Source organism: Balaenoptera physalus (assembly GCF_965194825.1).
Source record: "Balaenoptera physalus genome assembly, chromosome: 10".
In the NCBI taxonomy this organism is placed as follows: Eukaryota; Metazoa; Chordata; class Mammalia; order Artiodactyla; family Balaenopteridae; genus Balaenoptera; species Balaenoptera physalus.
Genome location: NC_138889.1, coordinates 46,448,454 through 46,474,878, shown reverse-complemented (window position 1 = coordinate 46,474,878; position 26,425 = coordinate 46,448,454). Strand labels below are relative to the sequence as shown.

The following is a 26,425-nucleotide window of genomic DNA, read 5'->3' as shown; positions in this document are numbered from 1 at the left end:
ATAAATCATACCACAGAAATTCTTAAATTAATACCATGGTTGGAAATCAAACATAGTTAGGATTTTAAAAATTACTTGTATTTATCCTATTTCCCATGGCTCAGGATATGCTAATAATTTCCTCAAGACAGAGCACACTGTCTAAAATGTTTTACATATTGTCTTTTTTTTTTTTTTAACTTTCAGGATACTGAAATATTTTTAAAGACTTCTACAGAATTAGCATGGATCTGTTTATTAAGCCCAAGACAGGAAAGATAACTGTTGATGATGCAGTATTGCAGAGCAAACTTATTCTTTGGTTTTCTCTTTAATTATAGCAGTATTATGTATTTTTTCTTTTGTTTTATTTTTGTTTTCCTACAGGGGGAGCTTGTATATGTGAACTACGCTCGTACTGAAGACTTTTTCAAACTAGAAAGAGAGATGAACATCAACTGCACTGGAAAAATTGTTATTGCAAGATATGGGAAAATCTTCAGAGGAAATAAAGTATTGTGTTATTTGCTTTTCTAGAGGGAAAAAGATAGGATATAACCTGTGAATATAAATGATCAGCTTGCATTATGGTTTCCAAAATTGCTTTATATATATATATATATATATATATATATACACATATATATATATATGTAAATTTGCTGTTTTCATGGTTTCACAGAAAATCCTGGTTTATTTTTGAGGTTTTTTTGTTTGTTTGTTTGTTTGCTACCTCACATATCTAGAAAGGGAAATTATTCTTAATAGTTTTATTACCAAAGCAATGTTTTTTTTTATTTAATTGAAGAAATTTTATATAACCTAAAAAATGAAAATCTCCCATGTATTACTCAATTTCATTGCCCAGGCATGATCAATCTTAACAGGTCTTTCCAGGCCTATGAAATATGAATATATTATATGAATATAAATATATGTCTCCATATACTCATATTACATAATTTTTTTTTTTTACAAAGAGGGCATTAGATACTATATACTGTATAACTTTATTTTTTCACTCAATAATAACTCAAGGGTATTCTTCCATGTCAACACAGTGAGAGTTGTATAATGAAGTGGTTAAGAGTATAGGTAGCTAGATCCATACAACCTGGGGTCTGATCTGGTCTGGGCCCCCTATTCTCTAGATCTTTTCCTGTGAGCAAGTTAGTTAACCTCTCTGTGCCAGTGTTTCCTCATATATGAAATAGGAATGCTAATAATAACACTAATCTCTTAGAATCCACAGTAGGATTAATCGACTTTAAGTTTGAAAGCGCTTAGGATAGTTACCTGTACTTAATAATTTCTTGGTAACTGCTTATCAAGTAAATACCTCATTACTTTAGATGGCTATGTAATATTTCACAGAATTGATAAGCAGTTTATTTAACCATTGCTCTGTTGACAGATCCTTGGCTTGTCTTAAATTTGTTACTATTACAAATAATTATATTGTTAGCATCTTTGTCCATATGTACTTGAACATTCGTGTGAAGATTTTTGTAATATAGATTCATTCCTAGAAGTTGAATGACTAAATCATAGTGCACAGTTGACTCTTGAACAACACAGATTTGAACTGCATGGGTCCACTTATACGTGGATATTTTTCAATAATAAGTAGTACAATACTACATGGCTGGACGTTGGTTAAATCCGCGGATGCAGAGGAATGGCGGATACAGAGGGCCAACTATAAGTTATTCTTGGATTAACCCTGAATTGTTCAAGGGTCAATTGTATATTATTTCAAAAGTTTGATGGGCATCATCGAGTTGTGCCAGATTTTACTCTTTCTAATATTATAAAAGAGTGCTTTCTGAATACTGGAAAGTGTTTTAGTTGACTGATAGTTATCTATCTTTTGCGATAATACTTCTGGTAATAAAGAATTCAGTATCTTACAGGATAGATTTTCCTACTTGTGGTCAGTTTGAATTGTTAGAAAAATGTTTACAAAACACTATGGGCAATGTTTCACACACTATGACTGTTCTGTGTAGAATTTTATGTTTTATGTTATGTTATGTTATTTATTTTTTGACCACACAGTGTGGCTTGTGGTATCTTAGCTCCCCAACCAGGGATTGAACCTGGGCCCTCTGCAGTGAGACTGCAGAGTGTTAACAGTGGACCGCCAGGGACTTCACCTGTGTAGAATTTTAAATTAGTTTAGTTCCACAAATATTTACATCATGCTTACTCTATGATGTACTAAATGTTGGAGGGTGGATAGTTAAAAGTGAGTAAGACAGGGTCCCTGTTCTCAAAAACAGCCTCAATGTAGTAGGGGAGAAAGATGTTTAAAAGGTATTTTATAATGATTTAATCCATCTTGTAATATAATTATATACAAAATATAGAAGACGTACCAAGAAGGGAGACATTAATTTTGCAGTTTTAGGGATAATAGGAATGCTTCACAGAAAAGGCAATAACTTGTTTGGAGTTATGTTGAATAATGAGAGTTGTTAAGTCTACCAAGACAGAAATTGTATTCAAGGCAAAGAGAAGTGAATGTGTAACAGTGTGATGATAAAACAGTGTGTAAATTTCCTTATGTCATTAAATTGATTTTATCTTAGATTGGTAAATCAGTCATTTTCCATTTCTACATTATGGGTTGCACATTGCCCCTGTAGGTTAAAAATGCCATGTTAGCAAGAGCCAAAGGAATCATCTTGTACTCAGATCCAGCTGACTACTCTGCCCCTGGGGTACAGCCATACCCAAAAGGATGGAACCTTCCTGGAACTGCAGCCCAGAGAGGGAATGTGTTAAACTTGAATGGTGCTGGTGACCCGCTCACTCCAGGCTATCCAGCTAAAGGTAATAGATAAGCCTGTTATGGTCCACTCATTTTTGCAAAAATATTACTTGCCCTTATAGAAGGCATAAAAGCAAGCAAGCATCTATAGAATAACATTAAAACTGCGTGCAATTATATTTTGGATTGCTATTGCTAGGAATTCAAAAGCATTTCCCTTTTATTTCAGTTTTAAATTTTCATGAAGTGTGGACATGGAGAGGGGAAGGGGTCAGTTCAATTCTCTCTCTACCTTTAGTAGAGGTTCAGAAACACAGATTCTCATGTCCAAAGTAATATTACTCTTACCAAACCAGAACTTGGAGTTTCTGAATTGTCTAATGATTTTATTCTTCTGTAGATCACGTATTTCTATTTTTAAAAATACCAGTGGGTTTTTTGTGTTATTTAATATGTGAAATGTGAAAAGTTTTGACATCTGCATAACCATATCCACAATCAAGATAATGAACATATCCATTACCCAAAAAAGTTTCCTCTCATCTTTTTGTAAAGCCTTCCTCTCAGCCCTACCCCGTCCCTGCCAATCCCTAGGAAATCATTGATTTGCTTTCTGTCAGTATAGTTATTTTGAGATTCATTTATGTTGATGTCTGTGTCAGTATTTCATTTCTTTTTTTTGCTGAATGGTATTCCATTGAACGGATACTCTACAGTTTGTTTATTCATTTACTTTTTGTTGGAAATTTGGATTGCTTTAAGTTTTGGAGATATTACACATAAAGCTGCTATGAACAGTTGTATGCAAGTCTTTATATGTACATATGTTTTTATTTCTCTTGAGTAAATACATAGAAATGGCATGGCTGGATAATATGATAGATGATTTTCAAATTGTTTTCCAAATTGGTTGTACCATTTTATGTTGCAGCAGCTGTGTATGAGTGTTCCAGCTGCTACACCGTTGTCAACACTTAGTATGGTCAATCTTGTTAACTTTACGTTCTAATAGATATGTACATCCTCCAAGTTACAATTCTTTTTCAAAGTTTTGGTAGCTATTCTAGGTCCTTCCCATGTGAATTTTAGAACCAGCTTATCAATTTCTACCAAAAAGTCTCCTGGGAGGTTGATTTGAGATTGAATTAAACCTATAGATCAGTTTGAGCAGAATTGACGTTTTAAAAATATTGAATCTTCTGATCCATGAATATGGCACAACTCTCCATTTACTTAGGTATCCTTTACTTTCTCTCAGCATGTTTGTAGTTTCACTGTACAGACCATGCATGTATATTTTCACATTTATCCATAATAATTTCAAAGTTTTATGCTGTTTTAAATTACATTTTAAATTTCAATTTCCAGTTGCTCATTGCTAGTAAATAGAAATGTTATTTTATTTTTAGAAGAAATATATTGATCTTGTATTATGAAAACTTGTTAAACTAATTCGTTCTACTAGGTTTTTGTGGATTCTATCAGAGTTTTTGCATAGATGATCATGTCATCAGCAAATAAAGACAGTTTTATTTCTTTGTTTCTAATCTGGGTGCCTTTTCTTTTCTTATTGTAGCGTCTGGTACCTCTAGAACATTGCTGAAAAAAGTTGTTAGAGCAGATATCCTTGCCATGTTCCTGCCCCAAAGACTGTCCTAGTCTTTCTCTGTTAAGTATGATAGTAGCTGTATATTTTTTATAGATTCTTTTTATCAGATTGAGGAAGTTCACTTCTAAAGTGCTACGAGTTTTTATCTTAGCACATTTATCTCATTTCACTAGCAATATGTACTGGATTTTGTCAAATGCTTTTTTTTATTTTTTTATTTTTGGCTGTGTTGGGTCTTCGTTGCTATGCATGGGTTTTCTCTAGTTGCGGCGAGCTGGGGCTACTCTTCCTTGTGGTGTGTGGGCTTCTCATTGCAGTGACTTCTCTTGTTGCGGAGCATGGACTGTAGGCGTGCAGGCTTCAGTAGTTGTGGCTCACAGGCTCTAGAGCGCAAGCTCAGTAGTTGTGGCGCACGGGCTTAGTTGCTCTGCGGCATGTGGGATCTTCCCGGGCCAGGGCTTGAACTCACGTCCCCTGCATTGGCAGGTGGGTTCTTAAGCACTGTGCCACCAGGGAAGCCCCGGGAAGCCCCTTGTCAAATGCTTTTACTGCATCTATTGAAATGATCTTAAGTTGTTCTTATTTATGTTTTTTCAATTATACAGATTGATTTTTTTTTTTTTTTTTTTTTTTGGCCATGCTGCACAGCTTGCAGGATGTTCCGCGACCAGATATTGAACCTGGGCCATGGCAGTGAAAGCCCAGAATCCTAACCACTAAGCTACCAGGGGACTCCCCAGATTGATTTTTGAATGTTAAACCAAAACATCCTGGGACAGACTCTACTTGGTCACAATGTATTATTCTTTTCATAGTGTTGGTATATTATTGGATTTTTGCTAAAATTTTATTAAGAATCTGTCTTTAGTAATAAGGGATATCGTTTATCCCTTATTGCTATCAATTTATTTTCTTGTAATATCTCTGTCTCATTTTGGTAACAGTAACGTTGGCTTCATGGAATGAGTTAAGAACTATTTCATCTTCTTCATTTTTCTGCAAGCGTTTATATAGAATGGGTTGGATTTTTGTCTGTGAATGTTTGTAGAGTTCTTCAGTGAATCCATTTGGGCCTGGTGTTTTTTTTTTGTAGGAATGTTTTTAACTACAAATTCAATTTCTTTAATAGATATATGGCTGTTTAGGTTATCTATTTATTCTTGACTGAGGTTTGGTAGTTTGTGTTGTTTAAGAATTTTGTCGGGCTTCCCTGGTGACGCAGTGGTTGAGAATCTGCCTGCCAATGCAGGGCACACGGGTTCGAGCCCTGGTCTGGGATGATCCCACATGCCGCGGAGCAACTAAGCCCGTGAGCCACAACTACTGAGCCTGCGTGTCTGGAGCCTGTGCTCCGCAACGAGAGAGGCCGCGATAGTGAGAGGCCCGCGCACCGCGATGAAGAGTGGGCCCCGCTTGCCGCAACTAGAGAAAGCCCTCGCACAGAACCGAAGACCCAACACAGCCAAAAATAAATAAATAAATAATAAATAAATAAATGTGAAATTCTTAAAAAAAAAAAAAAAAGAATTTTGTCCATTTCATCTAAGTTGTCACATTTATGGGTTTAGAGTTGTTCATAATACATTCTCTCTCTTTCTCTTTCTCTTTCTTTTTCTGCAGGTACTGGAGTGCTATTCTCATCTTTATTCCTGACATTAGCAATTTATATCTTTTTTCTTCTTCTCCTGATTTGTCTTGCTAGAGATTTATCAATTTTATTAATCCTCTCAGAGAACCAGCTTTGGATTTCATTGATAATCTCCATCATTTTTCTGTTTCCTATTTCTTAGATTTCTGCTCTGATCTTCAGTATATCCTTTCTCCTGCTTATTTTTGCTTTATTTACTCTTCTTTTTTTACTTTCTTAAGTGGAATCTGATGTCACTTGTTTGAAACTTCCCTTTTTTCTTCTTCTTTTAAAAAAATATTTATTTATTTATTTATTTGGCTGCTCTGGGTCTTAGTTGCGGCATGCAGGATCTTCGTTGCGGCATATGGGATCTAGTTCCCTGACAGGGATCGAACCTGGGCCCACTGTGTTGGGAACTCAGAGTCTTAACTACTGGACTACCAGGGAAGTCCTGAAACCTTCCTTTTTTCTAAGATAGTGGTAATAATGCTCTAGAGAACTCTATTTTGGCTGAAAGCTGAAGTCCCAATTAGGTTTTAAGTCTGACAATACTTTTCATCTTCCTTTAAGGAGAATATTGTTACTGTTTGAGTAAGAACCTTATCACTTATTCACAATATCTCATAAATTCCCTTTAATTTTTCTTTTACAATTCTTTCTAGTTTCAGAATCTGGGACGCATTTTCCAGGTATCTGGTTAACTGAAGCTTCTTTAAGAAGGATTTGAGATATCCTTGAGGAAATAAAATATTCCTGTAAAATTCAAGAGAATTACATGAAATGTCAAAGCAAGTTGGGGAGTCTGTAATCCCTATAATTGATTTTACATTAAACTGTAAATGATTTAATTTCTTACTGTCAAATTAAATAGACCATATTAGATAAAACAATAATTGACTTTTGGGGGACTTTAAATTTTGAATATAATTTTAAACATATAGCTAATCTGCAATAGTAATAAAAGAAATTCCTTTATACCCCTTACTCAGATTCTTCAATCGTTTTCCTCTTATGCAATTGATTTTTGCAGAGTACACCTTCAGACTTGATGTTGAAGAAGGAGTGGGAATCCCTCAAATCCCTGTACATCCCATTGGATATAATGATGCAGAAATATTATTACGGTATAGTTTTCTAGTTGGATTTGAGAATAAGATATTTTACACTAGTATGTCCATTTTCTCTTCTAAAACGAATATGTTTTGTATCAGAATGACTCCTAAAATAGGAAGAACAGACCACATCTTCTTTTTTTTCCATAAGAGAAGAGCAGTCAGTTTAATGACTAAGAAATAATAAGAAAACATTACTTTGTTTGCTACAAATGAAAGTCTCAAAAGCAAAACTATGTCCAAAGATAAAAATACTGATTTGAGATTTTTCAAGTAGTTAGATTTTCTTAGATCTTCATTTGATATTTGTATTTGACCTGCATTTTAAAAATGTGGTAATGTCCACCACTTACCAGATGTGTGAACTTATACCAGTTACTCAATCTTTCTCTGACTCAGTTTCCTTCTCTGTAAAATGAAGACAGAAATAGTTTCTCCCTGACAGAGTTATTATGAGAAGTAGATGAGATCATGTATATAAAGTATCTATAATATGATATTCAATTAATGTTTGTTATTATTGTATTGTATAACTGTGTTGCTTTTCAAATCACCTAACTTCTATTTTTGTTTAATGTATGTACCAATACAATTTGATAATTGCTTTGTGAGTGGCTACTATGTAATCAGCAGCTTTTCTAGAAATTTCTTCTCTTTAACACAGTCATGAATTTCACATGTTTAGGATTTCTTGGACCTAATGCTTCCCTATGTAAATAATTAAAGTCAAAAGTAGAAAGGCTGATGCTTCCTATTTCCCCTCACTATCTTGGTTGGTTTTTTTCTCCTTAGCTCTTTTTGTTTTTTTGCCCATGCTGTGCGGCTTGCGGGATCTTAGTTCTCCGACCTGGGACTGAACCCAGGCCCAGGCAGTGAAAGTGCCGAGTCCTAACCACTGGACCGCCAGGGAATTCCTCTCCTTGGTTCTTATCAGTAATATATTAAACATTTTCCTTATTTATCTCAGTTATGGCTCTCTCACTAGAATGTAAGCTCCACAAGGCAAGGAAATTTTACAGTACCTGGCACTTAGTAAATCCTCAATATATACTTGTTAAATGAATGAGTGAAATATCTCATCATCACACTTTATGATTTCTTCTAAGAAATTGTGATGCTCAGCATTTTTCTGTCATTTTTGTGTTCTCTTGACAGCTATTTGGGAGGAACTGCTCCACCAGATGAGAGCTGGAAGGGAAGTCTTAAGGTGAATTATAATATCGGGCCTGGCTTCATAGGGCATGATTCTTTCAGGTAATTTTATGTTACTTTAGTATCCTAGAAAAGGTTTACATGTTTAATGGAAAAATGTCAAGATAAATATTCTGCCAGATATATTTTGCTTATCTTCTTTTTCTCATTTTTCATAATGAATAATTATTTTATATTGCTTAAGAATTACTTATGGAATGATGTATTAAATTCTTCTTCCAACAGTGATATCACAACATTTGTTTTGTAAATCTCAAAAATTACATTTGAGTTATAGGTTTAACATTTTAACTTCCCTCTTCACCTAACCTTTTTAAGTTTTTCAGATAACTGTCAAAACGCTATGCATGTGAAGCACTAGGTTAACCTGAGGGAAGGAGTAAAAGAGAAGAGAGAAAGGAGCCAACCTTTGTTGATCACTTCCTGTGTGGGTGGGTTAGATGAGTTAAAATGGGTAAGCAGGTAAGTACTGTAAGGCTCAATACACTTAGCATTTTGGCTATTATTGTTATTAACCCACGAGAGCACTTCGAGGAGTGATCACAGAATATGTGTTCATTGAGCTTAATTCTGCAGAAAAAATAAGTATCAAGATAGGCAGGAAATGCCAGCGGCAGAGAACAGCTTATACAGAGTTGCAGAACATCATGACATGATCAGAACTTTAAGTACTTTGATTTGCTTGAAATGTAGAGAGGAAGGGAAACTTAACACTGATAAATCAGAGAAAATATAGCTGTTTTTATTAAGCTAAAATGATTAAATCAGTCTTGTTTGCTAACAATTTACTTTAACAATGTGAAATTGTATTCTTAGAATGTTTTTTAATTTCTGTAAGAGTTTTTTTTTTTTTTCTGAACTTTTAAAGTATTAGAAGTTCAATTTTATTTTATGGGGATTTTAGAAATATTTTTATATAAGTGCTTATTTATCTCTATCTCTCAATTAGAATGGAGTTCTTTTAAGATAAGAGACTTTATTGTCTAATTATTAATACTCTCTAGAGGCACACAATGAAAGATATAGGCCTTTCTGATTTATAAACAGAAACATACAGAGAAATCAATAAACATATAGCTTCAGTCACAGTTCAAGAGTAAACTCAGAAACAGAACATTTACCTGGTCAAGATATCAAAAAAATGTTCACCTTCACCATGGGCACAAAATCCTATTTGATTTTAGCTCAAAATGGGCAGATACACAAATTTTTTTTAAAAATTGCTAAAAACAAGACTATGTATGTCATTTCTCACCCAAAAGAGATCTTGATAATCTACGGATCCATTTACAGAGATTACCAAATGACAAGGCATGAAACCTTAAATTCTTAAACATTGCTACCACAAAAAGGGAATAATTTACCTACTGTAAGCAAACTAGAAACATAAACAAAACACAGAATCAACAGAAAAAAATTAAGTTAGAGATACAGAGATTCAGCAAAGTTAAAATTCTATTGCTGCTTGGGATTTACATCTGAGAGCCAAAAGAAGACATGTCTGGTTTTAAGCTGCCCATTCTTGGTTCTTCAAGCAGAGCCCATGTACATCTCAGTGGGACTTCCAAAAATGATAAAGGATTTTTTTTTAAGTAAAACCATAATTCTCATACAAATATAAACTGAACATGTGTAAAAATTTTATTTAATGCATTAGTTAATAAGGGGACCAGAAAGGAGTTAAAACTGGTTCAAAGGAGAATTCAAAGATGATACAAAAAATGAGCTCCTTAGGAATGCTGAAATGAGTGTGCTTAATAGCTGAAAAACTGATTTCTTCCACATTGGAGGAGGGAAGTCAATTGAACGTTCACTAGAGAAATTGTGCATTTCAGTGGGCGTGAATTATTTGTATTACTACATTACTACAAGTTAAGTTCTGTCACTACAGAGTTGTAAAATAGCCTAGTCAAAGATAATGATAGGCAGAGGTAACTCTGATGGTTGAGCTAAGGTTGTTCTCAGTTTTTCCATACAGGAGTATATTCATTCAATTCACAATTATTTACTGAGCATTTACTATACCCCTGGTACCATTCTGGGCACTGGGGATTCATCAGTGTACAAAACAGGCAAAAATCCCTGCCCTGTGGAGCCTACATTCTGAAGTTTAGTTTATTTGGAACATGATGAGTTTGAGGTGATAACAGGACAAACAAATACTGTTGACCCTCAAACAACACAGGGGTTAGGGGCACCAGCCCACCGCCTGTCAAAAATCTGCATATTACTTTACAGTTAGCCCTCCATATCTGAGGTTTCACATCTGTGTATTCAAACAGCTGCGGATCATGTAGCATTGTAGTGCATATTTAGTGAAAAAAATCCACGTGTAAGGGCACTTATGCAGTTCAAACCCATGCTGTTCAAGGGTCAACTGTAGATAATTCTTTTTTTTTTCCTTTGTGCATAATCTCTATTTCAAATATTTGTTAAAATACCATTAGATTAGATCAAGAACAAAGACAAGAGCAAAGATCATCCCCTGCAGAAACTTAGGAACTATGTACAGAACTTTAAGGAATAGAGGACAACACTTTAGCTGAAACCTGCCTGCTGACCAGAGAAGGGTGTTCTGAATGGACTCAGCAAAGAAAAGGAAATCAGGCTGTTACCGAGCCTAAGCTCTACTGCTCACTGTACGACCAGCCAATAATCGAGAGATGAGTTGCTAGGGCAAGGAATAACTACTTTATTCGGAAAGCCAGCAGACCGAGAAGATGGCGTGCCCCAAAGAACCATCTTGCCTGCGTTAGAATTCAGGCTCCTTTCATACTAAAAGGGGAGGGAGTAAAGTCAAACATTTCCTGGTTCCTGTCAGCCTGCAGAGGGGATGTGTTAATTTCTTCCTCCCTGCAGTCATTCACTGGTGGGCCTGGTCAGGTTGTTTCCTGTGAGCTTAAAAAAAGGAATTTTAGCTTAATGTTCATTACCTGGGAAGCAGGGCTCCCAGAGATGGGCCATTATGTATAATTTAAGCTTATAGGCAACATCCCTTAATGAATAACTTGTAATAGAGTACAAGAAGTATTACAAGGCAGGGAAGGAAAGGTGCCCATCTGAATCAAACTTCAGTTGCCATCAGGGCAAGTCATGTAATGGTCACAGATGGGAGGCCCTGTGTTTGGAAGGTTCAGATACAGCACAGGGGTTCTATGTGTTTTTATGGCTACACCCCTGGCTGAGGTGCCTTTAGGTCATTGTCACTCAAATTCCTGGCCAGCCAAACTCCTACAGCAAAGAGTCCCAAACTGAGGATCAAATTTCTCTGGAAGTCATTCCTATTGGTGGTGAAGCAGTAGACGCCCCAAAGCCAATCTCCCAAGTTGTCCGGAATTTCAGAATTTCGGGGACTTTATTTGCTGAGCCCACATCGTTCACACTGACCCCACTGGAAGCCATAGCAGCACCTCTCTAGATAATTCTTTTAGGTACTCCTGGAGTCAATGATACTAAAAACCAGAAAGATATAAGGATTAAAGATGTAGATGAGCTTCTTTGAGAATCTGAGCAGAGAGCCAGTTTATTTTCATGTTTAGATTAAAATAGATTTTTTTCCTCATTCCTCATTGTTACAGTATTCTTTACTTAATTTTCTTCATTTAATGACATACATCAATGAAGCTGGCTTTCTTACTAATAGATCTTAGGTTCATATCCTTAGAAACACATGCTAAAGAGTATTTTTGCTATTAATTTTTATCATTCAGTAGTAGAAACAAATCTTTTACTTAATGTCTTAAAATGCAAGACAACACCCATTGATTAGTTTTCCCCCAAAGGCAATTTTAGTTGAATACTGCACATGAATTACATATGCATTCAGAAGCACAGTGTATTTTTAGGGGGAGAAAAACCAGAATTTGCACTTAATATACAGGATTTGACTTGTTTGTTCTTCCATTCAAAAATGAAGTACTAAGTAGGTTCCCTGCCCACCTCCTGTAAGCCCACCATAGATTAAAAACTTTTGTTCCTTTGTGAAAAAAGAGGCTCAACATTTTCCCATGTCATTTTGGATTTATAAAATGTGAATGGCATTTTTTTCTGACTTTCTGAGCTTGATTGTACTTTCTTGTGAATTCTAATTTGGTTAATTATAATTGATGTATGAATATTTAAAAGGCAGGCCCAAATCAGAATCAACAGTGATGACCTGGAAAAGTTTCATCGTATAGTTGTCTTGTACATTTTAGCAGGTGCTTCTCAAATTGCCATTTAACAATAGAATTTATCATGTTTCTTATAGGCAGCATTCAGTCAGCCCTTTAACAATGTACTGATAGACTTTTTCAGTAATCTTGGGAAATGTTACTGAATAGCAGGAATTAATATACATATAAAACACATTAAAAATAAGCTTCTTTGACCTTTAATAGATAATGGGCTGTCTCCCTTATTTTTGTAATTGTATAGGGTGTATTTATAAATTTTAGAATGAATACCCAAGGCATGTTTAATAATAGAATATTTTGAACTTTAAATAAATATCAACAGTAGGGCTATGAGGGAGGAAAAATATAAAATATTGATATTTGGTTTTTAAAATTTGTCTTTAAGGAGCATGCTTAAGTACACAGGAGTAACCTGTCATGATGTCTGCAACTTACTTGCAAGTGATTCAACAATATTACAATTATTGAATTTATGTGGTGGGTATTTGGGAATTTATTGTCCTATTATACAGTTTTCTGTACTTTTGAGATTTCTCATAATAAAACATTGGAAGAAAGCTGTTAGACATAATGTTCTATGTGAAGTAATTTGTTCCTTTTGAAATTCTAGGAAGGTTAGAATGCATGTTCATAACATCAATAAAATCACAAGGATTTACAATGTAATCGGAACTATCAGAGGATCTGTGGAACCTGGTGAGTTGGTGGATTATTTTAGACATTTTATTTTTACAAAGATTACAAGAGTAAGAGAAGATAAATTTTCGTCAACAATTGATTTTTTTCTGGCTGATGTGAAACAACTAAATTTGGAATAAGAAAGTATAATTCTAAAAGAAGACTCTACCTTATGGTGTTGATTATTTTCTATGGGGAAACTCAAGCGAGAGGAAGTTTAATTTAAAAACATAAATTACTACTCTTTATAATGTATTCAAAGTTATAGTTCTTTTGAACACATTTTTTCCCAGACAGGTATGTTATTCTGGGAGGTCATCGGGACTCCTGGGTATTTGGAGGTATTGACCCAACCAGTGGGGCTTCTGTTTTGCAAGAAGTTGTTCAGAGTTTTGGCAAACTGATGAGTAGAGGTAAGTAATGTTTCTTTGGTAGGTGATGACAAAAAGTGACTCGCTGAATTTTCCTTTGTTTTTAGGCAGGTGTACCTAACTATGTATGTTAACAATGATTACAGGCTGGAGACCAAGAAGAACTATCATTTTTGCCAGCTGGGATGCAGAAGAATTTGGACTTCTGGGTTCCACAGAATGGGCTGAGGTAAATAAGACAGAGAAGTTCTTATTTTCTTGGACAACAGGGAACAAATATACGTATCTCTGGATAATCACAGATAGGTTCCATTACCTAATATGGTTTTAATTTGGATAAATACCCAAGAGAATTTAGGAATTAGAGTTTGCTTTTACTATCATATCAGATTGGCAAAACAGAATATCCTCTTAATTATTGGGCTACAAACAAATTTATTTATTATTGTCAAAATATTTTAGTTTCTATTTGTATTTGTTTTGTAAAAAATCTGTTAAGTTCCAAAAGTAATTAAAACTAGCAGGCTGTTTCTGACAAATGAATTAACTTATGTAAAAACTGATACAGATACTTGGAGTTAATTTTCAAGCTTCTGAAGTTTCCTTGGAGTTCTTCCATCTAAGAGAACATAAGATGTTCTGTTAAGGTGACTATACTTTGATTGTAATTTCACATTTACAGATTCCATGTATAACTGTAACCACAGGTATATTTTACCATTCACAAAAGTTCCTGATTGTTGAGTATAATATGATAATTTTGTAAACTGAGTTACAATTTCAAGGGTTTATTTTTCCTTCAGTTATGATTAATTTTTATTTTCACTGGGTCTTAATGCTTAGTCTTTATGTGTCTCTCCTAGGCCCCCTCTTTCATCTTCTTCCCTTAGCCTCTCTGTTGAGTATCTCTAAGTTCTTAAATGTGCAAGGTAAGCTTGTGCATTTTTATAAAGGCAAGTGCACCATAAAGCACTTTCCCTCCACCATCCTCTATTTATCTTTAATAAGTCCAGATTTTATAGAATTGTTTTAAAGTGTGTCTTATAATTCTTGCCATTGTGTCTAGTTTTTAAATGCTTTCCTTCTGACTCCTTTCCTCTTACTTTACTTTAAAATAATAATATGAAATAAATAAATATGGGGGTAAAATCACACACATACAGTTACTTGTATCACTTATGCTTTATTCCATTTATATTGCGAGGTTTTATTATTATGTTGGTATTATGAATATGTATTTTGGGATAGACTGTTAATTTAGATGAATCAAATTTCATTAAGGTCATTTACTTTTAGAAATATGTAATTTCTTATGAATGCATGTATATATAAATACATGTCTCTGTTCCTATAATTTCAGCAGCTTAAAATAAAGATAAAATAAATCCAAGATATAATATGCCTTGCATTAATTTAAATACATGTGGATTAAAAGACAGTTTCAATACTGTTTCCAGTTTTCTACCAGATTCTTGATCACATTCAGCAGCATAGTTACCTTCTTTATTTTTTTTTTTTTATAAATTTATTTATTTATTTTTGGCTGCGCTGGGTCTTCGTTGCTGTGCACAGGCTTCCTCTAGTTGCGGTGAGCAGGGGCTACTGTTTGTTGCGGTGTGTGGGCTTCTCATTACGGTGGCTTCTCTTGTTGCAGAGCACGGGTTCTAGGCGCACGGGCTTCAGTAGTTGTGGCACGTGGGCTCAGTAGTTGTGGCGCACGGGCTTAGTTGCTCTGCGGCATGTGGGATCTTCCTGGACCAGGGCTCGAACCCAGGTCCCCTGCATTGGCAGGCGGATTCGTAACCACTGAGCCACCAGGGAAGTCCCACCTTCCTTAAATATAGTTAAGGAACCTTCTTTATTTCTACTGTAAGTCTGTTATAATGGGAACTGTGACTCTATCTACAGCAGAGTCAGCTGTGATCTGGCCTGTGTGGGCAACTGTAGAGGCAAGAATCCTCATTTGTGTGATAACCACTTACAGCTTTAAATGATTTTATTGTAACATGTTCTTATAAGGTACAAAGCTAGAGGGAAAGAGAAGTAAAGTGGTCTCTCAGCATATTCTCATCTGAGTGTGATGACATTAGTTTTTCTCTGCTTTATTTTTCTTGGATGTGTGTGTGTGTGTGTGTGTGTGTGTGTGTGTGAATCAGAGAAAGAGAGAGAGAGAGAGTACATCTTTCTTTATTGCCCATCCTTCTTTCCCTCTTGTTTTTTTCTCTATTCTCCTGCTTTTTTGTTCTTTTTCTTCATCATATCTTTTTTAAAAAAATATTTAGATAAATGGAAATTTCCAACTACTCACTTTTAAAATGATAAATTTACATGGGTGTCCAATTTCAGTGGATCTCACACTTTAATGTATGTAAGGATTGCGAGGGATACCTTTTAAAAATTATAGATTTCCAGGCCTTACTTTGAGCAATTCTTATTCAGTAGATCTGGGGTGGGGCTGAGATTCCGTGAGGTTTACCCTTCATATTCTGCTGCAGGAGATCAAGGAACCACATTTTCAAAATGCTGTTGCCTCAGGGCTCACTGCTATTGCTATAAACAGTAGCTACAGCATCATAATATTTTTCTTACTTGTTTTAACTGAATTCATGTTGTCAACCAATCAGATAATTTCTCAGAAATTATTGTCAAAGGCATAGGTATTTGATTTATAAAGGTATTTGTAGACCACTCTTATACTAAATTATTTTTTTTACATTCTCACAATTGTAAATGCTGTGAGTTAAGTAACAACTTTTGCTTCAACTATAGGAGAATGTAAAATCACTTCAGGAGAGAAGCGTTGCTTATATCAACTCAGATTCATCTATAGAAGGTAAATTTTATTTTGGGTTGTTATTAAATAGTATACCATCATTTAAGTCTGTAAATTCAGCTTGTAAACTTTCTAAGATTATCCTCTCCTATGAGACACCTCGATAATACCTCCATTTTCCGTTTTTACCAGAGAGAAAATCAATATGATTCATAACTAAGCTATTGATCCTAATTTCTTTAGTATATTTACCATTTGCCTATCTTGGATTACTAGTTAAAACTCTAGTATTTAATTACATTCTTCATGTGGAGATAGTAAAAGGATTGGTCTACAGAATATTTCATACAGAAATACTTCCTGTATGTACTGGAGCAAATTTGAAGTGAGTACAAACTACAGACTACCTTTTGACCCTGACATGTGACATTAATATCTATAGGCTTTCACTGTATTATTATTTCTAGATAAATGTCAAAGCACACTTACTAGCTACTGACATGCTGTAGTCTAATGTCTTGATGTATACTATTGAATTGAATGAATGAGGGAAATCCCTGGCCGTCCAGTGGTTAGGACTGAGTGCTTTCACTGACGTGGACCCGGGTTTTATCCCTGGTCGGGGAACTAGGATTCTGCAAGCCGAGCGGTGCAGCCAGGGAAAAAAGAAAAAAAGGCTGAATTGAATGAATGAAGAAAGAATACGGTGGCCTTATCACTTCCTTTGCTAAAGTCTCCCTAAGTGATACTGCCTTACTGAAGGATGAGAGCTGCTGCCTTAGCAGCAAAGTCCACCTATGCCCTCCAATGTCCTAAGTGTGTACCGCAGCCTCTCTCACCCCTGAAGAATTATTTCCACCCTATTTTTAATTCTCTGGGAATGACGCCTTCAATTTGAAGTTTATTATATCTTGTTTATAATTAGAAAATAAAGTTAGAATTAAATAGATTGGAGTTTCATTTGGAAGTATTAAAATACTCTGTGTGTCTTATTTATTTTTCAGGCAATTATACTCTCAGAGTTGACTGTACACCCCTTCTTTACCAATTGGTGTATAAACTGACAAAAGAGGTATATAAGTAGTTCTGTCTTAATGTTTTCTGATGAATAGTAAGTGAATAACTTGTTTTCTAAATTAGTGATACTTATTTTTAAACTGGAGACACATAGCTGATTGTATTGATATAACTAAGCAGAACAAAATCTTTAATATAATATTTACTTATGTGACATAACTATGAAAATAGTAGTGCTAGTTTCTGTCCTAATAATAGTTCTTAATAATTGTATACATTTGTCATAAAGTATGGGGTCTATCATTTCGTCTGGCATAGGCATTTTTATATAACAGAAAGAACGCTGAGCTGGAATGGAAAAGCCTTTGTTTCAAAGACTGCCTTGGCTACTCATTCATTCGTTCATTCAACAAGTGTTTATTACGTGGTTACTATGTATCAGGCCCTATAAAATGAATTCTAGCAGCAGCAATGATAAAAGGAAAACATTACTGAATCCTAATACTTTGTAATCTAGAGAGGATACAGACCTATAAACGGGGAACTATATATATTTCACTAGAATATTGGATACTATATACAATGGAGAACAATTGTGGAACAGAGAAGCTAAAATCCTGGGGCAGCTGGGGAAGTGGGAAAACATTAGAGGATGTTTCCTGAAGAATTAATGGTTGGGCTGTAATATGGAGGGATGTGAAGGTAAGGGAGACGCTTTCTCAACAGAGGATGCAGTACCTAAAAAAGATGTGGAGGTATGAAAGAACATATTTCTTGACCTGTAGGTAACTTAGTGTGACCTAAGCATAAAGTGTTGGTGAAAGGCTGGTACAAAATGGGGCATGACAAATAGGTCAAGGGGTTCAGAAATTTGGTGATGGAGAAATTCAAGAATCTTTAACAAGGTTGCACATTATCATATTTATTCATTTAGAAAGATTACTCTGTATCAGTGTAGTGAATAGGTTAAGCTGTAGTAAATCTAAAAGCAAAATGGAAATAATTCCACATGCTTACTTAGCACACAGGAATTTTATAAATATTACTTATTGATATATAAAATACTCTGAAAACTCTAATGTACTCTGAATCTCTAAAAATTATGTAATCTATTCATTAAATATCTGTGTACATCATTAAATAATTACTTGTTATAGGATTTAACTATAGACGTATTTCTCTCAAGTAGGTATCACGTAGATGACAATGTGAAGTAGGTATCACTTTTCTGTAGGTACTATTTCCCAATCTTCCTTAATCTTGCCCTCTCCTTTTCACTGTTAGTGTCTTTAACATCTTATTCTCCCAAATGAGAATCCTCTCATTATTCCCATCACAACTCTCTCACTGTATTGGGTAGCTTATGTCCTTGATCCTTTCATTGGAATGTCCCATAAAAACATCTCATCTGAAAGCAAGTTGTAAAGACAATCTTTATTGGGAGAACCCTTCTCAGAATATGCATTCATGTTCTGTCCTACAGAGGTGGCTCCTGCCTTTGATGTGAGGGATAATAATAATTTCAGGGCCAATAAGCAGAAGTTTCATTCTATCCCCCCTTTGTACAAAGGCAGATGCTTATCTGTGGCCATACAAAAACCCAGTAGAAAAAGGAGACTTTTATCCTCCTAAACTGTTTATTACAATTTTATCAACCCCTAGTGTGTGTTGGCACGGTCAAACCATGCTGGGGAGTGTGGTGGAGAGGGCTGAGCTTAGAGAGAAGGGAACCTACCTGCCTGATAGAAGCAGGAAATGGACAAGGTGTTGAAATAATGGGGGAGAACCAGCAATTATGACAGCGCATATAGCTGAAACAGAAAATTCTGATCTTAGCTGTACAGGCCATAGGGACACAGTTCTGGTTGGTGCTAGACCTGGATGGTATGATTCCGGGAAATGAAGAGGATTTTGCAGGGAATTCAGTTCAAGCAGTTTGTAGGAATTGGAGCAGGATCTCAGCTGTTGCAAATTGGCAGAAGCAGAGTACAGAGTAGAACCCAGTCATTTGGCTGGAAATGAGCAGAACATCCCTGAAGCTCCCACAAGCTGGTGGGGAGGGGATGTCTCTGTGGGGTGCCGAGACTGTTTTTAAGCTGAGGACCTCGTATGCTATGATGAGGGAATAACCAACTCTGTATAAAGGCCTGAGAAGATATCAGAGAAGATATTGTTTGGATTAAGATGGGCACCATTATCCCCATTTCCACATGTGGGAAACTAGGGTTTAGAGAAAGGAAGCAATACACCAAAGGTTATAATGCTTTCAGCATTTCATAAGTAGGGTCTGTCTTTGGTCCATTTTTGAACAAAGCAGAGCTGTAAACCAACAAACAAATAAAATGCAGCCAATATGTATGATGATTTTTTTCCCACCACATGCTTCTGCTTTTCTTAGAGTGGAGAAAGAAAAGGCAAGTATAAGTTTGTAAGTATGTGTTTAATGAGGGTAATAAAAAATGTTTATGTATATACATAAGTTCTTAAAATTCCCAACTAGAAACCTGAGGTTATGTAGTTTTTTAAAAACCCATCAAATTCCAACGTTGTTTAAACACAGACTTTCTAAAATAACAGTTCCTCCTCACCCCACCTGCCCTACAAAACCAGGACTCATTGACAATTTCAAGCTCAGCTTCTTAATGTCTGTCTCCTGCCCTAAGGCCTCACTGTAGGTCATCTTGGACAAAAGCAATTTACTAAAGTAAATATTATATATATAAAGTTTTCTCCCAGTGACTTCCCACTGAAAGAAATCTAAGCTGCCCAACATTGAAGTGATGACACTTGTTAAAAATCTGAAATGCTATTGAAAAGTTTACCAGTATAAGCAAGAAATTTTTTCCTAAGGACATGGCAAAATTACAAATAAGTGGGAATTATAAATGAACAAGAATTTGGGCTGGATTTTTTTCGTGCAATTTGCATAAACATATTTCTCTGTAAAGAATATGATACACAAATGTTCACGTAGATAAACATAAAAGTTGATATTAACTAACATGGGGTTTTATATTGGCGTAAATTTAGTTGTTCTACCTCTTATTCCCGATATTTGATTTATCTTTCCAGATCTCCAGCCCGGATGATGGTTTTGAGAATAAATCTCTTTATGAAAGCTGGTTAGAAAAGGACCCTTCATCTGAAAATAAAACTTTGCCTAGGTAAATTACTTGTATGTACGTTTTCTATCACACGATCAGTTGAGTTCCCCTTTGCCCCTTGTATCTCCAGACAGGCAATTCTCAGATGTCTCAACAATTTGAGAGTATTTTTGCAAATTTTTAGTAAAAAATTATTAGCCATTATTTTGCATTCTTGCATAAAATTACATTCAGATATGTATTAAGTACATTAATAAATACAATTCAAGTGAAGTAAAAAAACAAATGATGGATTATTTCTTTCTAAACTTATTAAGGTGCATTATCAGTAACTACCAAGTTATGTCTTTACCTTTAATTAGTTTAGATTTTATGTAAGAATTAACTTTTACTTCTCATTTATACAATAGCAGCTTTCTTGTATTTATTTTATGTTTATATTTGTTTTCTACTCCTATACTATTTCTAAAACCAGCTGGTGGTAGCAATTTATAGCTTCATTCCATATTGCAAAAAAGTCTTGTGAAAGTTTAAATGTATCTCCATTATGTTTTTTTTTATTACAGGAATATTTTAAAAAATATTTATTTATTTATTTAATTTTTGGCTGCATTGGGTCTTAGTTGCGGCACGTGGGATCTTTTGTTGTGGTGCGCAGGTTTCTCTCTCTAGTTGTGGCATGCAAGCTCCAGAGCGGGTGGGCTCTGTAGTTGTGGCATGTGAGCTCTCTAGTTGTGGCTCTCATGCTCAGTAGTTGTGGCACATGGACTTAGTTGCTCTGCAGCATGTGGGATCTTAGTTCCCTGACCAGGGATGGAACCCACATCCCTTGCACTGGAAGGCAGATTCTTAACCACTGGACCACCAGGGAAGTCCCTCCATTATGTTTTAAATGCTTATTCAAAAAAACACTAGAGTAGAAAAAAAGATTTAAAAAACATCCCAAGGTCTCAATCTCAAAAACATGTCTAATAGTTTGGAAGTATATAGTTAGGTTCTTAATGCATATGTAATTTTATATTCTGTTTTACTGACTTATTTTTGAATGAAAATCTTCTATGACATTACATTTTTTTTTAAAGTTTTTATTTATTTATTTATTTTTGGTTGCATTGGGTCTTCGTTGCTGTGTGCGGGCTTTCTCTAGTTGCAGCAAGTGGGGGCTACTCTTCGTTGCAGTGTGCGGGCTTCTCATTGCGGTGGCTTCTCTTGTTGCAGAGCACGGGCTCTAGGTGCACAGGCTTCAGTAGTTGTGGCACGAGGCCTCGGTAGTTGTGGCTCATGGGCTCTAAAGCGCAGGCTCAGTAGTTGTGGCTCACGGGCTTAGTTGCTGCACAGCATGTGGGATCTTCCCGGACCAGGGGTCAAACCTGTGTCCGCACTGGCAGGCGGAATCCCAACCACTGCACCACCAGGGAAATCCCGTCATTACATTTTATATGTATATATTTATATATTATTTATATATATGTATGTATGTAGTGGCTTCTTAATTACATGCAAAGCAATATATTATAATTAGATTTATTTCTGAAATAAACTAAGGCACTTTGAGTCTTCATGATCTTAAATGTAGACTTTCTCATGGCAGTTTTCTTACTATAATTCTCTGAGGGCAGAGACCGTATCTTATTTGTTTTTCCCTCAAAACAAATACCATAAATGCTGAAGATACGGAAGATATCATAGTTACCAGGCTGCCATATTTAGTGTCACTGCCCGACTCTGGTTTTAATCAGTTCAGATTTATAGGTTTATCACACATATAAATAGGTGTGATAGGAAAGTGTTTTGAGGGTGGTATACCTTTTCTTAATTTTTATAAATGTGCCATACAATTCCTTGCAGTTCTTAGGACAGGATTCATGGTGCCATCTATTTAATTTTATATTATTTATTTATGCATTTATTTCTTCGTGTGTGTGTGTATGTGTATCACATTTTACATTTAGAATCAACAAGCTGGGATCTGGAAGTGATTTTGAAGCTTATTTTCAGAGACTTGGAATTGCTTCAGGAAGAGTCCGGTACACTAAGAATAGGGTAAGCCATTTTATTATTTTGGATACATAGCACTTCATCCACATTCTCTTTGTTAGGAATTCTGTCATTTAGTTGTTGGGTACCAGGCACCGAGTGGACATGTGGCCTGGGAAGAATTGCAGGGATAGAGATAGCCTGCAGGTCCCTTCGTAGATGGACTAGGAAATAATTTGAGCTATTTTGTGAATGTTCACTGCCAGGGTTATTGAGTGAAGTGGTAGTTGATAGAGTAATGCCAGGTACTTAGCTGGTTATCACTACCAAGAGGTTTGCATCCTTTTCCCGATGGGGGCTTTGTTGGAAAATCTAATTCTTCTTTTCTGCTCTGCATTGCCTGCATTGCACCATTGCCACTCAAACACATTGATGATATGTGAGTACATGGGTTTCGAACCTATACCGTGTTTGTTTGTCTGTTATAAATTATGTCATAAACCAAACTGAAGATTACATCAGTAAACTCAGATTTGTCACAGATTCTAGTCATTTTCTAATCATAATTGCAGTATGCCAACATCTTGCTTGTCTAGAATACATATCCCTTGCAAATTTGACTATCCAGAATACAGCTAACAGAGAAGTAAGCAAAAACAGCTTCAGAATAACCCATAATAAATGCATAAATCTGTATACTAATACTCATTACACATCAGACATAAGAGATGCGCTTTACCTCTGTCAAAGCCTGTTCACTTTTATACGGTCATCATTCTGAGCAAAGTTATCTAGTTTCTAAGACAATGCAGATTAAAAGCAGAATATCAGATAGAGGGAGAGAGACTGATACAGGGGTGCCTTTTAGTGATATTAAAAGCAATAAGAATGATAGCTTTATGGCAAAGTAGCAGATAGGTAAAAACTAAAGTTAAGAAAGGCAGACCTAAGAAATAAAATATATTTATGTGGAGTACCACCCTGTAATAATTTATGTTTATAATGGTAACCCTTAATTTTGTAACAAAGGTTAAATGGCATGTGGTTATATACTGTTTGGGAAGGCAGGGAAGGGGCTGAAATGTTGACCTTTAAACAACAGGGGTGCCAACCCTCCCAGCAGTTGTAAACCCACACATAGCTTTACATTCGGGATCGTGTAGTTCTGTAGTACATATTTATTGAAAAAAATTCCATGTATAAGTGAACCCCTGTAGTTCAAACCTGTGTTGTTAAAGTGTCAGCTGAATAATCCTTCAGCTATAACAATACTTAGCTGCTCAGAACCTTTCATTCTCAATCAGTTGATAGATAATTTTAAACTGTGCTGGTATGCAATTTGAGTATGTACTCCTTAATTTAATTGTAAACAAAGCAATAGGGAAAATTTTCAAGAAGCAGTGTTTTGAACAAAGATTATATGAATTATAAAATGAATAATGGTAAAATTTTAAATGGGTGAAGATTTGGTGGTGGGGTTTTAGTTAATTAGACTTAACTTTTTTCACTCGTGATAAAACTCAGGGTACCGTATGGTTATGTTTTTAAATACGATCATTTTATGATTCCATAAAATATTATAATTTGAGTATTTAATGTTTGTATATACTCGGTCCCCCCCACCTTTTTTTTTTTTTTCAGAAAACAGATAATTACAGCAGCTATCCAACATACCATACAATTTACGAGACATTTGAATTGGTAGAGAATTTTTATGACTCCACGTTTAAAAAACAGCTTGCTGTAGCTCAGTTACGAGGAGCACTGGTTTATGAGCTTGCAGACTCTAAAATCATTCCTTTCAACATTCAAGACTATGCAAAAACTTTGGAAAACTATGCAACAGATATCTACAGTTTATCCAAGAAATATGACCAACAATTAAGAGACCATCAAGTATCATTTGGTAAGAAATGGCTGGACAGATATTTTATAATCATTAAGTTAGAGTTTTAAGATATCACCTCCTATTGTCATCCATGCATACTATTTCATCCTAGAATTTATCCTTGCCTCATTTCTTAATCCTGACTTATAGAAAAAAATCTTTAAACACCTATTAAAGAATGTGATTTAGTTTGATATTTGTAGGATGAATCCATTTTGCTTAGTGCTACAAACATTGGGTTGGTAAATATTTTCCCCATATTGCTGCCTTTAAAAATGTTTTGTTATAAGAACAATACTATTAAAATGTAACAATATTACACAAAGATTGGAAAGTAGAGAAAGCCACCACTTCCACTACATATATGTAGTGTTACATTATTATCATTATTACTATAGCATTTACCTATTAATGTTTTTCTACGTGGAGGATTTTTTACATGGTTTTAAGCATTCTTTCCTTTTATATCTGGCCATTTTGTGGTTGCTATTCCACATCATGTATCTCCTGCAAAGCAGAAGTGAAATGTAGTGTAGTGTAGTGTAGGAGCATTAAGCGTTGGGTCTGGAAGCAGTTTCCTGGTTCAAATCCTGGCTCTAATATTTGGTCATTGTGTGACCTTAAGAAAGTTACTTAACCCCTCTATGTGTCAGTTTTATTATGAGTGAAATAGTAAAATGAAATGTTTCCAAGATGGCTGTGGAGATTTCATTTGGTTGGTATGTGGAAACAATGGTGACTGTCACTTAGTGCTCATAATGTTAGCTATTATTACTGTTTTATTGCAACCGTTTTCTTTTATTATTCTGGGAGTACATATTCTTAGTATATATCAAAGTTATCAAATAGGTACTGAGAGTCTACAGTGTACCAAGTGCTGTGTTATTTCCTGGGAGATATAAGGAAGATTAAGAAATAGTCATTGGGGCTTCCCTGGTGGCACAGTGGTTGAGAATCTGCCTGCCAATGCAGGGGACACGGGTTCGAGCCCTGGTCCGGGAAGATCCCACATGCCGCGGAGCAACTAGGCCCATGAGCCACAACTACTGAGCCTGCGCATCTGAAGCCTGTGCTCCGCAACAAGAGAGGCCGCGACAGTGAGAGGCCCGCGCACCGCGATGAAGAGTGGCCCCCGCTTGCCGCAACTAGAGAAAGCCCTCGCACAGAAACGAAGACCCAGCACAGCCAAAAATAAATAAATAAATTAAAAAAAAAAAAAAAGAAATAGTCATTGTCCTCAAAGAGCTTAAATTCTCGTGGGGAAGGAGAAGACAAAATGCAGGGGATAAGCTATTAAAGGGGTGCACAGAGAGTACTATAGGGGTGCTGAGAATGAGTAGCGGGTGGTCAGTAAAGGCTTTGGAACATAATTACATAAGAATTAGTAACCTTCAGAAAGTTACGACGAGCAGCAGGCACTAAGATCTAGAAACTGAAGCAAAGAAAATTTAGAAAATTGTGCTTAGATCTATATGAAGAGTTGTTCCAATAAGTAAGTATTGAATGAATAAATAAATGAATGCTGGGTTTCTGATAAATTGAGTTAAAAGGATTTTTTATGTCCTAAACTCTTGAAATCTGTTATTTCCTTAAGAACCGATTTTGCCATTTTCAATTTTATACATTATTTCTTTGTTACAATATTTTCTAATAATTTCCATGGATCTGCAAGAAGACTCAGTAGAAAAACAGTTTCAACATCTATTCAGTCACAGCAATCTGGAATGGGGGGGGGGGTTGGAAAATGAACCTTTGAAATATGAAGCACTCATGCTTACTAATTTCCCTTCTACTTTTCTATTTTTTAAAAAAGATTCCTTATTTTCTGCTGTGAAAAACTTCTCAAAGTCCGCTTCAGATTTTCATAGAAGACTTTCACAAGTTGATCTGAATAAGTAAGTTTCAAATGTAAAGCTCCCTACTGTTTGGAAAAGCAATCTGGTTACTGGAATGCACTGGGTACACTTACAGAAGCATTCAACTCTGAATCATTGCTACTCAGATTATGGTCTGCCAGCCAGTAACATCAACATCACCTGGGAGCTTGTTACAAAGGCAGAATATCAGACCCCATCCAAGGCCTGCTTTATTAGAATTCTGCACTTTAACAAGACTCTCCAGGTAGTT

At 35.5% G+C, this 26,425-nt stretch overlaps 1 protein-coding gene and 1 pseudogene across 8 annotated transcripts in view; one reads left to right on the top strand and one right to left on the bottom strand.

Moving 5' to 3' along the window:
* LOC309636688 (mitochondrial import receptor subunit TOM6 homolog pseudogene) overlaps window positions 1-13,088 on the bottom strand; it is a 115,408-nt pseudogene extending 102,320 nt beyond the window's left edge. The window contains exon 1 of the transcript XR_014268520.1: window positions 8,988-13,088. The product of XR_014268520.1 is annotated as a mitochondrial import receptor subunit TOM6 homolog pseudogene (transcript). The remainder of the gene's footprint in view (window positions 1-8,987) is intronic.
* The window catches only part of NAALAD2 (N-acetylated alpha-linked acidic dipeptidase 2), a 115,041-nt gene that overhangs the window by 70,333 nt on the left and 18,283 nt on the right, over window positions 1-26,425 (top strand). For all 7 annotated transcript variants that reach the window (XM_082409894.1, XM_082409891.1, XM_082409890.1 and 4 more), the window contains 13 exons: window positions 367-492; window positions 2,628-2,814; window positions 7,022-7,115; window positions 8,259-8,357; window positions 13,101-13,186; window positions 13,462-13,581; window positions 13,686-13,768; window positions 16,309-16,372; window positions 17,317-17,384; window positions 20,402-20,493; window positions 22,386-22,476; window positions 24,052-24,316; window positions 26,112-26,193. In XM_082409894.1, the coding sequence (XP_082266020.1) occupies window positions 367-492; window positions 2,628-2,814; window positions 7,022-7,115; window positions 8,259-8,357; window positions 13,101-13,186; window positions 13,462-13,581; window positions 13,686-13,768; window positions 16,309-16,372; window positions 17,317-17,384; window positions 20,402-20,493; window positions 22,386-22,476; window positions 24,052-24,316; window positions 26,112-26,193 (1,457 nt within the window). The remainder of the gene's footprint in view (window positions 1-366; window positions 493-2,627; window positions 2,815-7,021; window positions 7,116-8,258; window positions 8,358-13,100; window positions 13,187-13,461; window positions 13,582-13,685; window positions 13,769-16,308; window positions 16,373-17,316; window positions 17,385-20,401; window positions 20,494-22,385; window positions 22,477-24,051; window positions 24,317-26,111; window positions 26,194-26,425) is intronic.